This window comes from Gopherus flavomarginatus, chromosome 9 (genome assembly GCF_025201925.1).
Source record: "Gopherus flavomarginatus isolate rGopFla2 chromosome 9, rGopFla2.mat.asm, whole genome shotgun sequence".
Lineage (NCBI taxonomy): Eukaryota > Metazoa > Chordata > Testudines > Testudinidae > Gopherus > Gopherus flavomarginatus.
Window position 1 is genome coordinate 6,566,120 of NC_066625.1, and position 16,242 is coordinate 6,582,361.

Consider the following 16,242-nt stretch of genomic DNA (forward strand, 5'->3'; position numbering starts at 1 on the left):
CATGCTCCGTACCCAGGCAAGCAGGAGAGAGGCCTTCCTTGCCCTTTCAACTTTATCAGCTACACTATTGCTGTTTTGTTTACACCCTTCAATCGCTGTGTGCTGGGCTCCAGCTCCCCTCTGTTTGATAAGACACTTGTCTTTAAGTATGTTGTCATTAACGAAAACAAACAATGGGAAAGGACCCAGGGAATGGGCCCTGAATTATTCACAAGCTAGTGTTGGTGGGGGTGGGAAATCGGTGCTTTTGTTAGCCACTCTGCCTGGGAACGTTTTTAACTGTCTTGGGGATTTATAATACTTCTGCTTATTCCAAGCTGTTTCATTCAATACGAGAAAGCAAGCAGAGAAAAATCATATTTGCCCCATATATTTTTCTGTGATGACTTCAGTGAACAAATAATGATGCTTTAAGCAAGTCTGGTAAGGGTACCAGCCAAATGCCAGGCTGTAAACAGAGAGTTCTAGTTTGTAACTTAGAGTTAAGCTAAAGGACAGTCCTATTCTCCCTTGGATTATACTAGATCAGCTCTCTAAAGCTCCCTTCACATGCCCATGGCTCCAGACAAGTCCATCTCCACTTCAAATATCTTTTCTGATTTCCACTTACCTCCTGAAGCAAATGTAACCAGCTTCCCCTTTTCTCCAAAGCCCTACACAATCAATCTCCTACGTAGAATCATAGAAGCGTAGGACTGGAAGGGATCTCAGGAGGTCATCTAGTTCAGTCCCCTGCACTCAAGGCAGGACTAAGTAATATATAATACTGTACATATAGTGCTCTGGCTCTCGCCTCTATTCATTTGTCCCCTCAGCATGACCGACAAGTCCCTTGGTTTACCATCTTGTGTTCTTACTACCAAATATAACACTCATTTACACACAAGCTCTCTGTCCCCCTCTAGTAGCTGAAATACTATAAGTCCATTGCAGCCTGGGCTAACAGCTACTGTGTCTTCTAGCTTAAGTCGTCAAAACTCATGTTTTTTAGCTCCAGAGGTCACAGGTTGAATCCTTGCTGTGGCAATAATGTGGGGTTTGCGTTAGGAAAAAGAAAATTCTCTCCATTCAGCAAACCTGTTTGTTGCAAAAGCCACTTTGACCTTTCTACAATGTCCTGTTTCCTGCTTGTTCTCTAAACGGCTAATCGTGCTAATATGAAGACAGAAATTGGTAGCCTTGTGCAATATTCTCTAGAAATATGTAATTACAGTCTTAGCAAAATGGACCCTGTTTTCTTGCTAGTGTTTAATAGCTCCTTTTGGAGCTGTTACAGACTATGATTTAAATGTGTAAGAGACAGTCTTTAAAGCCTGCATCAGAACAGCCCAACCACCCCAGGAATTAAATTTGTAGCGTGCATTTTTCTTTCTGGTTTCCTTCGTTAGGGGGCTTGGCAAAGCTTACAGTTATAGGCTTGTCAGTTGTCTCTTAGCTAGGTACAGTCTGCACTAGTGAAATCCCACCAGAGCCATATTTCAGCCACGAGGCCTCGTATCAAACTGCATGCTTATAAATGAATAACTTAGCTCTAGTTTTTATACAGCAAGGGCTGGCAAATCTTCCTTGGCTGCAGCTCGCAGGAAGAAGCATTCAGCAGAGCTAAGAGTTTTTTATTTTCCTGCAGCTTTATTCTTTGATTCATTGACTAGTTGTTGATGCCAAAATATGAAAAGTCTTCTAAACAGGAATCCACATAAAGTCATATACTGCAGAGGAACTTATCTGAGATCTTTTGCCTTGCTCTTCTTCTTTGACATTGTGTGTGAGTCAGAAAGATGGTTATGTACAAATGGGCCCTTCTTAGTCATCTGATCATTCCAAGTCACGTGGGCTGACTTTACTGATAGAACTGGGGAGGGGGGTTTGCTACTGTTAGCCCTCCCCTACAGCTAAGGGAGCAAGCTGAGTTCAGTTCTATCCTATGTGTCATTGACAAAATTGCCAACTGAATTTGATTGGGGGACTCCTTTTATTGATAATGCTGTGAGAGGCAGAAAAAACCCAGCTTGATCTTCAGATCTTGACTTACGAATGGTGCAAATTTGATAGGGACATGAAAGAAAAAGAATAGACACGGAAATCCACAAGGTCATGCTTTGTGTAGAGCATCCCTGACGTGCATGTATGACTGCAGACCTACGAGCAAAAGGGCTTGTGTAGCTGAGTCACGCAGAGGTTCCAGATTGGCTGACTGGAAAATTGTCTCAAATCTGCTGTACAACGCCACCCAGAGCTTCCAAAATTATACAGCTGTAACTGCTATTGTATGTTAATTCTTCATCCATGAAATAAAAAAGATGAACAAAGGAACTCAATCCCCTCTCTTAACCTGTTGCTTTGGCTGCACCACGTAGCAAAACACTGCCAAAGAAATCGAGTTCATCACCACCTTGGGGAAAGCCATGTGTGTCTACTGAGACCATGGTGGATTTGTACAGTTAAGAAACTGTGCTCCTCACAGAGACCAATTTGCACAACTTCTCTGTAGCCTTGATGGATCAGCTGGACAGCCTGCCAGAGCAATTCTGTCCTGCTGACCACACACAAGATGAAATTGTTTAGGAGAACTTTACAAGACAAGCATTTGTACTCCAGCCTTTTAAATGAATTTAGATTAGTCTCTTTGGTAGCATACCTGGATATAAGAAAGCAAAGAACCAGTGTTCAAATCTGGTAAAGACATTTCAAAGAGGATTGTGTGGCTTAGGGCTCAGCTTTGGCATGCCAGACCTCTCAACAACATAATCTGCTGGTCAGGGCCCTGTGTATAAAAAGAATCAAGAGTCTTCTCCCAAATCCCAAACTCACTGTCACCATTGGCCCTCCTGCTGGTGGTCTGGAAGGAGACACTAGAGACAGAATCATCTGTGAAGACTGAATTATTCTTCCTCGCTAGAGGCAGTCCATGTTTGGGTAGCGTGTGTGTGCGTGTCCGTTCACTACTTGTGCTGTAGCACTTCTGTGGATACCAAAGTGTCTAATCTGGGGTCTGTTCATGACTATATTGGGGAGGATGTACAAAAACACTCAGTACTGTCCTAACTGCTCCCACTGAATTCAATGGTGAAGCTTCCATCCACTTCAGTGGGCACAGAGTAGGCCAATGCTAAGGTACAGATCACCAGCACAGTTCCAAGGAGTCCTCTGGGGTTAGGGTGACCAAATGTTCCGATTTCATAGGGGCAGTCCCGCTTTTTGGGGCTTTGTCTTATGTAGGTGCCTATTACCCTCTCCTAGCCCCATCCTGATTTTTCACACCTGCTGTCTGGTACCCCTGTCTGGAGTAGCGCTCTGAGCTACGACCTACCAGCTGAGTTTCAGCCCTGAGTGCATCTGAAAATCCCACCCTACCTGTTATAGTAATAAATGATTGTTCATTTGTTTCCTCCAAGGATTGCATGGTTTTCCATGTCGCGTTTGTATAATATTCCAGTATAGAGATGTGTAACAAAAAGCAACATGACCAGACAGAATTGTTAGCTAGGCGCCCTGCATGAGATGCACTATAGGCAAGAAAGATGTTACAGCATGAAGGATAAAGACAAGATCGTTTTCCAAACCACTGGGGAGCCCAGCCTGATTCACAGAGATAACAGACTGACAGCACAGAGATGAAAATCACTGACTGCTGCTCAGAGGTTTCCTCACGAGGCACAGACTCCCTGCTCTCCAGCGTGAAATGCCGTGATCTGTATTTGTTTGCTGAAGATATTGAGGCAAGAGTCAGCCAAAAAACTAGCTGTCATTAAATAGTGATCTTTAAAAAAAATATTTAGGCAAATGTTTTGGAAGGAGAGAGTGTTTTAACTGCACAGCCGGAGTGGAAATAGCCTGGAGGAAGGTGTCATAAAACCACCAAGTCTTAAGTCTCCAGTTGTGGTTATCATCTTCACTTTCAACCCTCTCTCTCTGTCTTCAAGCCACATCTGCTGACTTTACTGACATAAATAAGCTCCCAGTACTATCTCAGCCCTGCAGAGCAGGGGTACAGTTATGGAAGAGCAGGCAAGGTTCTATTCTACCTCATCCTACAATGCTGCCAGGTGGCTTCCGATTGTAGAATCTTTATAACGAGGCAGGATGAAAGACAGAGCGTGGCTTGATTTTTCAGATCCCTGGGTTGAGTTTTTCAGCACTGGCAGCTAGAAAAATATCCCATTGTCATCTAAACCCAGCAGCTTGTGATCATGGAGAGAGGATAGATACAGAAACCCGTGATGCCAGATTTTGTTAGTCACGTCTCTGATGGTAACAGCACTTCTACACTTTGCAATGGGACTCATTGTTCAGTTGGGCTAGACACTGAGGTGAATGCAGCAGCATTGATAGTAGCTATATCTTTTATAAGGGCATTTCAAAGCAGTTCTAATACACATCATAATGCTTAGTGCATATAGTATGATAGTGCCCAAAGGCCCCTATCAAGATCAGGGCACCACTGTACAAACACAGTCGAAGAGAGAGTCCCCTGCCCCAGCTTTCAAAACACATTACAAACATTACTTGATTAATACCCACAACAGGTAAGTATCATGGTCCCCATTTTAGTGAACAATGCAACAGCTGCAAATGTCAAGTTAGGGAAAGTGAGGCACAGCCGGGTTGAGAGATTTGCCAACGGTCGCACAACAAGTCAGTGTAGAGCTAGAACTTGAAGCATACTCTTCCATGTCCCAGGTCTATGCTCTACCCACGAGATGACATGGCCTCTCTGATGGGATGGAATATGTGGGCAGCCATTGGTCTGGCATTAGTAACTTAAATGGATCAGGGGAATTTTATTCGGAAACTTCTCTTGGTCAAGAGCAAAACACTAATCAGACATTAAATTCACCTGTCTCCTCCCTGCAGGGTGACGCCAACAAGTCGGACACGGATGAGGATAAGACATCTGCCAACTTTGATGAGGATATTGAGAAGCTGAAAGACCTCCATGCAACAGGTAGGAATAAACTTGAATTTCCTTCTGCAGTGTGCATAGCTTTGCTATAACTCTGCTTCCAGAGGCCCTGTAGATGGTTTAGGTCAGTGTTTCCCACATGGTGGGTCCAACCCACCAGGGGGTCTGGTGGCACTCCCTCTCCCCAGCCACCCTCCTCCCCCCTCTCTAGTGCTGTGACATCCCCAGGAAGAGGCACAGGGGTGGGGGGGTCTCTAAGGCAAGTGCAGTGCGAAGGAAGCTGCTGAAACCAGCAAGCAGACAGCCAGCAGCCTGGTAGCGATTGCAGCCCAGCTGTGGGGAGAGAGGGGATGGCTGGGGCACAGAAGGGGATGGGCTGGGGGGAGCCAACTAGGAGGTTTGGGCTTGGAACTAGAGGGCTGGGGAGGGGGAGTAGCAGGTGCAATGGGTCCCCAAAAGACACAAAATACAACTTAGTGAAAAGTTTGGGAACCTCCAGTTTGGGAGCTCTTCCCTGTCCTCTCCCCCCGGGGTCAGTACATTTCATGTGGTGACTCGCCTGGCTGCTATGCTTGTGGGGCCGCAGTTTTGCATTTTCAACTATTCAAAAAGTGTTTCGAATATGAAAAAGACTTTCTAGTCTTAACAAATATGAAGAGAGAACATATGTTGCTTTTCAATATATCCTTGCCTCAGATATTAAACTGTATTGGCTATTTGGTCACATTACATCTCGTCCCCTTTTAATTTTCAGAGTGGGGTTTTGTTAGGAGCATTTTCAAGTGTCTTTTGGGCCTGTAGCCAAAATTCATTTGACTCAATGAAATGACAGTCATTTGGCTGCCAAATAGAATTAATTTCAGGTAGAAACAGAAGTATTTTAATGGTTGGGGTCACCAGCTGAGAGTGCTGGAGCAATACTAGGTGATTTAACTGCATAGTCATTCAGCTCAACTGGAAAATTCCAAATATTGGGTTATCAAATTCATCTTCGCTGCGGACGGTTGGCGAACAATCCACAGGCTGAAATTCCTTTGTATAAACAGTTTGCAGAACCACTTTGAATAACAGGCTCATTCAAGAGCAGGAAGGAAATTGCCACTTATTCTCAGGGAGCTCACAAATAGAGAAGGACTGAATTCTCAGAATAAACTGTGGACAAGGAATAGCAGGACCATTTGCAGTCTCCATAAACCTCCTAAATGCCAACATATGTAGAAACAACGTTAGGGCATTGATGATCCCATTACAAACCCATTGGCCTGTAAAATGTGTATAGACAGAAGGATCTTATGTGATACAGATTAGCAGATTTGGGGTTTGATCTTCCACCCCCTGAAGTGATTGGCAAAGCTTCTGTTGACTTCAGTGCTTTATGGTCAGGCTCTTTGCGCATAAGCAAATAAGCAGAGTAATGCTAAAAATACAAGGCACTGCCTGACAAAATCAGGCATTTGAGGAGAATTAGCAGGGGTAATAAAACCCTTGGCTTTCTTAGCACAGTGGAGGTGGAATCATTTCCTGAACTACCTGTACCAGTGTAAAATTGTTCTTCTCTCCTACGTATGGCAGATGGTCTCATCCTCTCCCCTCCCCCACACGGCAGATTCTGCAATCATTAAACCAAAATCCACTGAGACTGAATAAATTAAGAGTTGCTCTCAACTCCAGACCTTGTATTTGAATCTAAGCTTTTGATGACAGAGTATTACTGCACTCAGTAATGCAGAAGGAGTTTTGTTATATAGATTCTTGTTTATCTTCATCGTGAATACAGTTTCTGCAATTTTAACAAGTACATTATGTTGCTTTCTAAAAAGATCTGATGCTGTGTTGCTGTGACAGCCCCTGTGTCTCAAGGAGAGGTCCATTTTCCCTTGCAATGGAGCTGAAACAATATGATGTAATTGCTCCCTTTCTTTTTATTAACTAGCAGCAATTATCAGGGGAAAGTAGTTCATTAGACTATTCTGTTGTATAAAGATTGCTCCTATAGATGTATGCATGGTTGGAAACCCTTAGCATTTCCTGTCCCTGGAATGGATGACGAACAATCACAGCACACATTTGTGCAGTGCCTTCTGCCCCGAAGGAATCCAAAACACTTTACAAATCATGAAATCTCTGCACCACAAGAAGAGAAGAATAATTTGTCCAGATTGTAATTTGGCCAACACATGGGGACTAACAGCCGTTTCCCTTAGGGGAAAAATAATAGTCATACAATCCACAACTCCAATCCTGATTGCTCCTGAGCACCTGAAACTCCTTTTGTAGTCCAGGATGAGTTTGTAACTCAGCAAATTCTGATGGCCTAGCGGACAGAGCACTGGATTGGAACTCAGGACACCTGGGTCCTATTCCTGGCTCTGCTGCTATCCTGCTAAGTTACCTTGGACAAGTCACTTCGCCTCACCATGCCTCAGCTTCCTCCATCTGTTAACTGGGGATAATGATCTCAACCCCTTTTTAAAGCCATTTGAGATCTACTGATAAAGAGTGCTAGGTAAGAACTAGGGATTGTTATTAAGATTGGGCCTTCTGAATGCTCCTGACCTTGGCCTTCTATCTCCTATGAAAGACTGATCTGGCATTGGTGGCACCAAGAAATTTCAATTTGATCTTCCATTCAGTGAAGTCAATAGGAGACAAACGGGGTTGCCCATTTTAAAAGTGCTGATTGCAGTCCTCAGCGAAGCTCCTGAGCAGAGGCCTAACTGCAGCTCGCCTTCTTTCCAGAGATGAAGATGTACTCCCTTGCCATCACCCCAAATGGTCACGTGGAGGGCAGGGCGAGCATACCCCCTCCCATCATCATGCGCACTGCTGCTACTCCCATGCCAACGCCAAAGTGCTCGCCGCACATGGATTCGGTGCACACCTACATGGACTCAAGGAGAGGGAGCAATGCTTCAGTTGATCCACTGAGCTACGATCAAAAGTCCTTGGTATGTTACCAATATTAGCAGTTGCCCCCTGTTATCTGCCTTTTATGTAACACAGAGGGAGATATAAATGTATAATATTATAAGCAGGGCTGGTAGCACTGCCTCTGATTAAGGTTGCCCAATATTTCCCATTATAAGACCCTGTTTTCAATTGCATATAACTTTGAAAAACTCTAACCATTTGGGCTGAAATTTTCCATGCTGTGTATCTGCCTCAGGCTGAATTGCTTTGGGAAATTGCAGCCAAAACAGTTTAGCCATTTCTGAGAGGGAGGCTGGGAAAAAATACATCGTTTCTCCCCATGTTAAAAAATTCAGGTGACCTTTTCTTTGAGCAGCTTTAGTGTCCTCGTGCTTTGGAGCTAGGATTTGAAATTTAGCAGGGGGTGGGTCAGGGATATGCCCTTTGCCATCCTTGTGAAAAGGCTGCCCCACAAACAGCAACCTCCTGGTAGCCCTGATTCATCCTCAGAGCAGGTCCAGCCTGTGCACTGAATGAGGCAAGCATCCTGTGGGAAAAAATAGTAAGTGATCATGTAATTAAAGACGGTATCGTAATGCATACACACAAAAAGACATAATTAAGGTTGCACACTGGCAATCTTCATTTTGGCATTTACTAATTTTTGAGTACTTGACTTTTCAACCTTTCATGCTCTTTTAACATTTTGGGTGGATTTGGTAACATATCTAGGTTGTGTACGGAGCTGATCACAAATTGGAATTGCCATACTTTGGGAAATTCTCAAATTTGTTTTCAGACAAAAATTCAAAATATCTAAACCTATCACAGAATGGGAAGATGTGAAAAATTTTGATTTGGAAATGTCATAATGTTTTGTTTCAGGTAGACATTAATCTCTGCATGGCCTGACCTATCACGGTGTTTGCTGGGATTTATAGTTCTGGGTCCCTAAGTCCCCATTCCCCTCTATTGCCCAGCACCCTGGTTGGACTACAACTCCCATGGTACATCGTGGTGACTTCCTATCCCATGATGCACTGCGACTCAGCAGTAATTTTTCCTACCCTGGGTTGGGTGGTGGAAATGAAGTGATCGGTGGGAAGATGAGATCAGACAGCAGGGTGCATGATGAAATAGGGCAGGATGGTCATAACAGTCGATTCAGGCTGCAGAGAAGCAGTGGGGAATCCAGAGTCGCAGACGGGACTGTCAGGTGCAGCGCTCGATAGTGTGTGGTCTGTCATCGGGAGGGCTGACGTGACAGAGAATGCCTAGAGCAGTCAAGGTGAGTTGCTGGTGCTGTAGTCACTGGAGAAACTAGGGTCTGGGGGCTTTGCTGCTTCATCTGCAGAAGGCTTAAGGAAGACAAGGTTACTGGGTGCTGCACATGTGGGGAACTGGGACTCGGTGCACCTGAACAGTTTCCCTTGTTTACGATGGAGGTGTCAGGAGAGGGGATGAGCTGGCTCAGCTGACTGGATGCAGGCAACCCCAAACATTACACCTGGGCACTCTCTTTGAGGAGTTTCATTTGACTTTTGCACAGGTATACCACTATGGTAAGAAACATGTTCTTCCTGGAATGACTGCACAGCCCCTGGGCGTCTCAGAGATGAGCAAAGCATCTTTCAAGTGGAACTAAGGGGTGGTGGCTCTGCAGGGCCCTAATTCCTTGTGGCATTTTAATGATTGGCTAGATGTGAGACCCACCTGTGAGGCCGGAATAAACCATCTTGGAATGACTGCGAAGGAATCTGCTTGTTCACCCCGCGTACGGCTGCTCTGCTGTGTTCTTGTTTATTATACAATGACCCCTTCTTGAGGGGAACAAACAGAAACCAAGAGCTGAAATAATAGATTATCCTTAGGGAATAACCATCTGAGGGGAGAGAGATGGCTGGAATTACTGAACAGGCAGTAGTTTTTTTGCACTTACAACAGGGCAGTGGGTGGGAAGGCATGAATACAGAAGGACCAGAGTTAATGGACAAAAACTGGTTTCCATCTATGCTTATCAGCCCTGTTTTTCACTATGTAACTTCAATATCATGTCAAAATCAAAGCAGTAGAGCATGAATGTGCTTCATGCAGCGTGCTGAGGTAGAACTGTTATCACCTTTGGTAAGTTGCTTAGCCAAGATAATGCTTCTGAAAAGAAAACAGATGACTATATAGTTTGTCTTGGGTTTACATGGGATTGCTGGCTCATGGCTTGAATCAGGACACAAGCAGCTAACCAATGGAACAGCACTGAGATGAACCTTAATCGAAACCAATGAGAATGCTTAAAGCAGTCAGCTCTGTTTCTGTGCCGGAAGGAAAACGTTAAGAGAAAAGTTTTTTTTCTAGGCTTCACTGCTCTGACCTTGAACGCTTTCATCCCAGGAACCATTCAGCAATGCAAATTGCAGTCACAAAATCATCATCTTTAGAAATTTATTGGGGGTGGAATCCATTTGAGTGAATATTTAAGGGAAAATGAGGCTACTGTCTGGGTAAAATTTTCAAAAGCACTTAGGTGACTAAGACCCATTGAAAGCCAATGTGATTTAGACACTTAAATCACGTAAGTGTTTAAAAAAATATTACCCAGTGGGAATAGAGTCTTTGGGCTGGACACATTTTTACTGCCAGAGTAGTGTAAAGGGATCTTAGTTAGTGTAAATGAGAGGCAAGCCCTTAGGAACCAGTTGTGTGATTTTTACTGACACACACAAGAATGTATCTCCAGTGACTGATCCCAGCCCTGCCATCAACTTGGTGTGGAGCAGTCCCATTGTAACTGATTTATCTGAAAAAGAGGACTACATCAAGTGTTCTATAAAAGAGCCCTGTGACCCCAAGAGGGGATTCCATAAAATCCTCCTTGGCTGGGCTCCTCCATGGATCTAGGCTCCTCCTGCATGGATCTGGAGCAGGTGCGGAGCCAGCCTTGAGTTTTCATTAGTTGTGCCCAGTTTACATGGGGAATGTTTTAAGAGAGGTGTTGAGTCAGGTGTGTGGACTCAGACCCCAGGCCATAGTGCGTTGAGTGTAATTTTGGGGGGGAATCAATAGCGTTTGTAATTCTGGAAAAGGGGAAGTCCTATGAAAGCCTTCTTGGAGCCTTTCTAATGTGGCTGGCATGCACAGGCCGGACCTTGGGTGCTTAAAACCTACATGGGATTCAGGAATCCTGCCTTGTGAAGGGTTCTAGCCATGCAGAGGGTGCACAGCTTTGATGTGGGTACATCTGGGTACCCAGGTATATGGGAGTCGAGGAGATGAGAGAGATTGCAGAAAAGCACTCAACTGGAACTCCAGTGTTCCCAGTGTGGGGCCCTGTCCAGCAGCGTGAACTTACCTGTCTTAGCCCTTAACAACACCTGCAATGTTCCCTGGCTGTTCTTAACTGAATGCCTGTCTTGTCTCTGGAACCGCCTGGCAGTTTGTGCCATAACTGCTGGGCTAAATTCCTTTCCCTCTGAGCCATTTCCTTCCCCCTTCTGCTTGAGGGTGAAATCTCATGTGTTGTTCCCATCTCTCAGTCCAGCCTCCGCAGCTCGCCGTGTGCGAACTGGGGACCCAACAGCAACTGGGGAAGCCGACGCTCAAGCTGGAACAGCCTCGGCAGAGCCCCAAGCCTCAAAAAGAAGAACCAGTCTGGGGAAAGAGAGTCCTTGCTCTCTGGGGAGGGGAAAGGGAGCACGGATGATGACTCTGATGATGCCAAATCCAGCACTGTCAGCAGAGCCACCTTGCACCGCCGGGCAGAGTCCCTGGATTGCAGAAGTTCCTTGGACTTGCCTGAGCTTCTCCAGTTCCCCACCATGCGCCACTCCCTCAGCATCAACCCCATGGCTGTGCTGCCCACAGAGTACCAGGACTGCAATGGCAAAATGGTGCATGTGCCCAGCGAGTTCTTCCTGCGCATTGACAGCCACAAGGACGACCCCTTGGACTACGACGATGACATGGACGACGTAAGTTGCCGTGGGGATCGGGCAGCTGTGGACGTAAGGGAGCCTTTCCCCTGTAAGGTGCATATTCAAATCCTGGGCAGAGATGTTACCGCCTACTGGCTGGTGTAGATGAAAGAGTCCAGTTCCTCGTGAATTGGCATCCACTTCCCAAAGAGTTTTGTTTGCGAACAGGGGTGTTCTGTTACTGTCTGATCTGTAGGCAAGGTGAAGTGTCCAGGCGATGGGCATCCACTTGGGTGAGCTACAATCCCTGGCTGTCGTTGACCCCCATCTCAACCAAATTTCACCCCAGGCATTAGATCTTTACCAGCCTGCATCAGTCCCAGTCCCAGCTGCTGGTCTGACAGTCAGATTGCCATGTAACAAGGTTTCTATTCTACCTTTGGCTGCTAGTGTACAGTACTTCCATTGTACTCCGTGGGACTCTTATTCATTTCCCTGCGAGCCTGATGGGAGGATAGGAAAGATGGTGTTTTGGATAGGGCTTTGGATTGGGACACATGGAAACCTGAGCGCAATTCCTAGCTTAGCCACAGGCTCCATTTGGACCTCTGGCGTGTCACTTTACTGTTATGATGAGGGCCAGATAAGGACACAGATAGAATTTGGCTGTGAAAATGAAGACCTAACACTGCCTTGTCCAGAAACCACCTATAGAGCAAAGAATTCAGAGGGTCGTTTGAGAAGGGCAGAGGAACCCCATGGGCTAAAGAGCCGGGAAAACTAAGGAAAAGAGCAATTTCTTTGTTCTCTCCAGAGTTACTGCTACAGGATTCGTAAAGCCCTGGAGCCCTACAAACCAGCATGGTGCAAGAATCACGAAAACTGGTCCCTCTACTTGTTTTCTCCTCAGAATCGGTAAGAAACCCCAGTCCACTGGGTGGGCTGTCAGCTGAAAACTGGGGCTTGGGAGAAGCTCACTCTGTTCAGCAGGATACACCCAGCCCCGACTGAGGGAGAAGAATTCTGTGAGGGAATCCTCACAGGTCTTGTGTTTCTCTCTCCCTAGCCATTCAAGTGGGTTTTACCACAGGAGGGGCTGTTCCAGACTCCAGTTTTAGTCAGCCCTTCCATAGGCAAAACTCTTGTATGGGGAAGGACTGAGTGAGAACGTCCGAAGTTGGCCCCCTGTGCTCTAAGTAACCTTTCTGTGATAGGCAGAATCACTGGACCGGGCCGTCGGCACCTTGGCTGGAAGCTGAGATGACTTATTAATACAGTTAAACTTATGATTGTTATTTCTTGTTTCTGTCAATTGATAATGAGTGCAGCAAACTGTGCACAGGGAGGTCCTATCTCAGCACGCTGAGGTAGTTGCCATCGAAGGATTTAAAGGAATCTCTCGGGAAAGGAAATCCCAGTCAGAGGGGTGAGTTCCAAGCTTGCTGACCCAGACTGGCTTCTGGCTGTGACCTCTTCCTTTCTGCCCCTTTTCCCCCAGGATTCGAGCGATGTGCCAGAAGGTTATAGCCCACAAGATGTTTGACCATGTGGTTCTGGTCTTCATCTTTCTCAACTGCATCACCATTGCACTGGAGAGGCCCGATATTGACCCCCACAGCACGGTGAGCAGCCCCCCATCCCTTTTCCTGCACCCACAATAACTTTTCCCCAGCCACATCGGGGAAGGAACTTGCGGGATGGAGGATGCTGGGTTTCTGCTGTTTAAATGACTTGCCTCCTGCTGTTGATTTCTGTTTTACAGGAGAGGGTATTTCTGAGTGTCTCCAATTACATCTTCACTGCAATCTTTGTTGCTGAGATGATGGTGAAGGTAATTATGTGTCTGCACTAAACCTGCCAACCCACAATGAGGTCTGGCCTCTGGGGTCTGAGAGCTAAGATAAGCTGTATTTCACTGCACGTCTGTATCCGTCATGTACAGCAAATAAGCAAAAGGCATGAGGCCACAGCTTAAATATCTTTCTCCTACTGGTTCTAGGTGGTGGCCCTTGGCTTCTTCTCTGGGGAAAATACCTATCTCCAAAGCAGCTGGAATGTCCTGGATGGGGTCCTGGTCTTTGTATCCATCATTGATATTATTGTCTCCATGGCATCTGCAGGCGGGGCTAAGATTTTGGGTATCCTTCGAGTCTTAAGATTGCTGCGGACCTTGAGGCCTCTCCGGTACTTTCACACTGGGCAAAATGGATGTGTGGGGTTTGGGCTTGTCTTCTTGGCAAGCTATTAAGTGTCAAGCCATGGTCTGAATCTACAGTGGAAGTCCAAGTACATAGCTTGGCTGCTGCTACTTGAAAGCACAGTAAGCTAAGCTCCATTCCAGAACTTTCACTGTGTTGTAGCAGTATCCAACTGGGATGTTACTGTGCAGCTAGCTGTAGATTCACACCCAGATTTGTCACACAGTAACTTGCCATGTAGGTGAGCCCTTTGTTTTGTTTTGATAAATCAAGAACTTTGAAGGGAAAGACTTGATTCCTTAAGCTACGGAAACTCTTCTGAAGCAAAATATCCTTTTCAAACTAGCGCTTATATAGCACGTTTCATCCAAAGACCTCAAAGCGCTTCACAAAGGTGGTGAACATTGTTCCTCCTTTACAGGTGGGGAAAATGAGGCACAGGTTGATGAAGTGACTCACCCACCAACAATAGGCCTGGCCAATCTATCCACTGTGACACACTAAAAATACTGAATGGTTTCAGTGCAATGCGTGCACCGTGTCAATTGGAATCGTCATGGTAACGCATCTCACTTTATGGCATCCTTGCAAATTCATGATGAAAGTGCTCTGATAGAACAATAGCTGATAATGATGGGAAAACTAATGGTATTTTACCAGGCCATAAAAAATTATTCTCACCACAAAGAAGTGTTAACAGAAATTGGCAACGCTGATTGTAGTGAATCTGCTCTGGGATGGAAAAACAAGTAATTGCTGTAGTAGAGGGTTCTTCCAAAGTTGTAAAACGTCAGTCACATTTCTGGATTAACACCAAGCCAGGATCCTTCTCTGTTTCATCAGAGTCATAAGAAGTTATGGAAAGGGCAAGGTTGTGTTTTCGTGAAGATTTCCAGGCCAGCTTTACAGTCTCCAGCCTGGTATACGCACAATGTTGAACCAGTTTAGCTAACGGTATGATTTTAAACCACTTTAGTTAAACTGGTACAGCCTCCTGTGTGGACTCTTATATTGCTGTGAGCTTGGCTTTGATCTGTTTATCTGGCATTGATCAATTTACAGACCAAGCTAACCCAGTATAATCAGTCTGAAACCAATAAGAGTGTGTCTGCACAGTAATTTAACTAACTTGATTTTTTAAACCAATTTAAAATAATCCAGTGTAGACAAGCCCTCAGCGGCGATGGAGAAATATCTGAGCTTTCAATTGCTTATTATCAGAAGTGAATGAATGTGAGCACCAAATGGGTTTCGGTCCATCTGTTGTATATGCACACACTCAGCACCTGTGAGGAAGAGCAAAATGACTGGTACTTTGTCTTCACCACTATCTAGAAGAGCTGATCTGGTTTGGGGCAGGAAGTTTTTATCGGACTCGCACTGTGTGTATGATGAATGCCTTCCTCATGCTGCATTTTTATCATAATTTTACATACAGGCTGGCTCCCTAATCAAAATGACATGTTACACTGCACAACCTTACAGCCATTCCCAAGTGAGAAGGTCGCATTGGCTGAGAGTGAATTGGCAATTAAACAGGTGCTGGCAATAATTTGATAAGCTCCAGCTTCTGTAGTCTTTCTCCTGTGTGTGTATAGCTAATATCACCTAGACACAATGCAGCTGTTGGCTAGGAAGAGGAAAGATCATGTTTTCAATATTTGAAAGAGGGATAAAGGGAATTTGCATTTTGTTTGATAGCACAGAAATAAAGGGACAAGGAGAGTATAAATACTTGGAGAATTCTTATCGGCTCACTTTGCCCGTGCCCATTTTGCATCATGCCCAACAAAAACACATTCACTTTCCCCTGAAATTTCTTTGGAAACAAGATAGAAACGTGTGCTCCTTAGGAAAAGAGCCGTTTCCCTCTTTCCATCACACTAGTAAGCCAGAAACAATCCGGCCCGTTCCTACCTAAGCAATGGCTTTTGTGTATTCGCTGGTTATTTCCTTGATGGCATTAATGTTTCCATCTAATTTGTTGCTTCAGTCTCTCGGTCTGTTGTCAGAATTTGTCTTTACTGCTGCCCTCTTAGACTGCAATCTCTTCAGAGTAGGGGCCATCTCTTTCTTTCCCTATTTACAGGACCTAGCGCAATGGGGCACTCTCTTGGCTTGGCCTTTTTGGCCAGTACCGTATTTCACAACCTCACTCGTATGATAAAACTCCCCTCCCCTTTATAAATGGTTTCTTGCAGTTCAATCGCGCAAAAGGGGCTGAGCACCACGGGCCCGAGGCAGCCTGTGCTTAACCAAGTGCTTGAGTGATCCCACTGACAGCAAGTTTAACATGTGCTTAAGTGCCTGGCTGGATTGGGGC

General features: G+C 45.3%; 1 protein-coding gene across 3 annotated transcripts in view; it reads left to right on the plus strand.

Moving 5' to 3' along the window:
* CACNA1H (calcium voltage-gated channel subunit alpha1 H) overlaps window positions 1–16,242 on the plus strand; it is a 199,371-nt gene that overhangs the window by 124,009 nt on the left and 59,120 nt on the right. For all 3 annotated transcript variants that reach the window (XM_050967253.1, XM_050967254.1, XM_050967252.1), the window contains exons 13-19: window positions 4,855–4,945; window positions 7,643–7,851; window positions 11,344–11,778; window positions 12,536–12,636; window positions 13,220–13,343; window positions 13,484–13,552; window positions 13,721–13,905. In XM_050967253.1, the coding sequence (XP_050823210.1) occupies window positions 4,855–4,945; window positions 7,643–7,851; window positions 11,344–11,778; window positions 12,536–12,636; window positions 13,220–13,343; window positions 13,484–13,552; window positions 13,721–13,905 (1,214 nt within the window). The remainder of the gene's footprint in view (window positions 1–4,854; window positions 4,946–7,642; window positions 7,852–11,343; window positions 11,779–12,535; window positions 12,637–13,219; window positions 13,344–13,483; window positions 13,553–13,720; window positions 13,906–16,242) is intronic.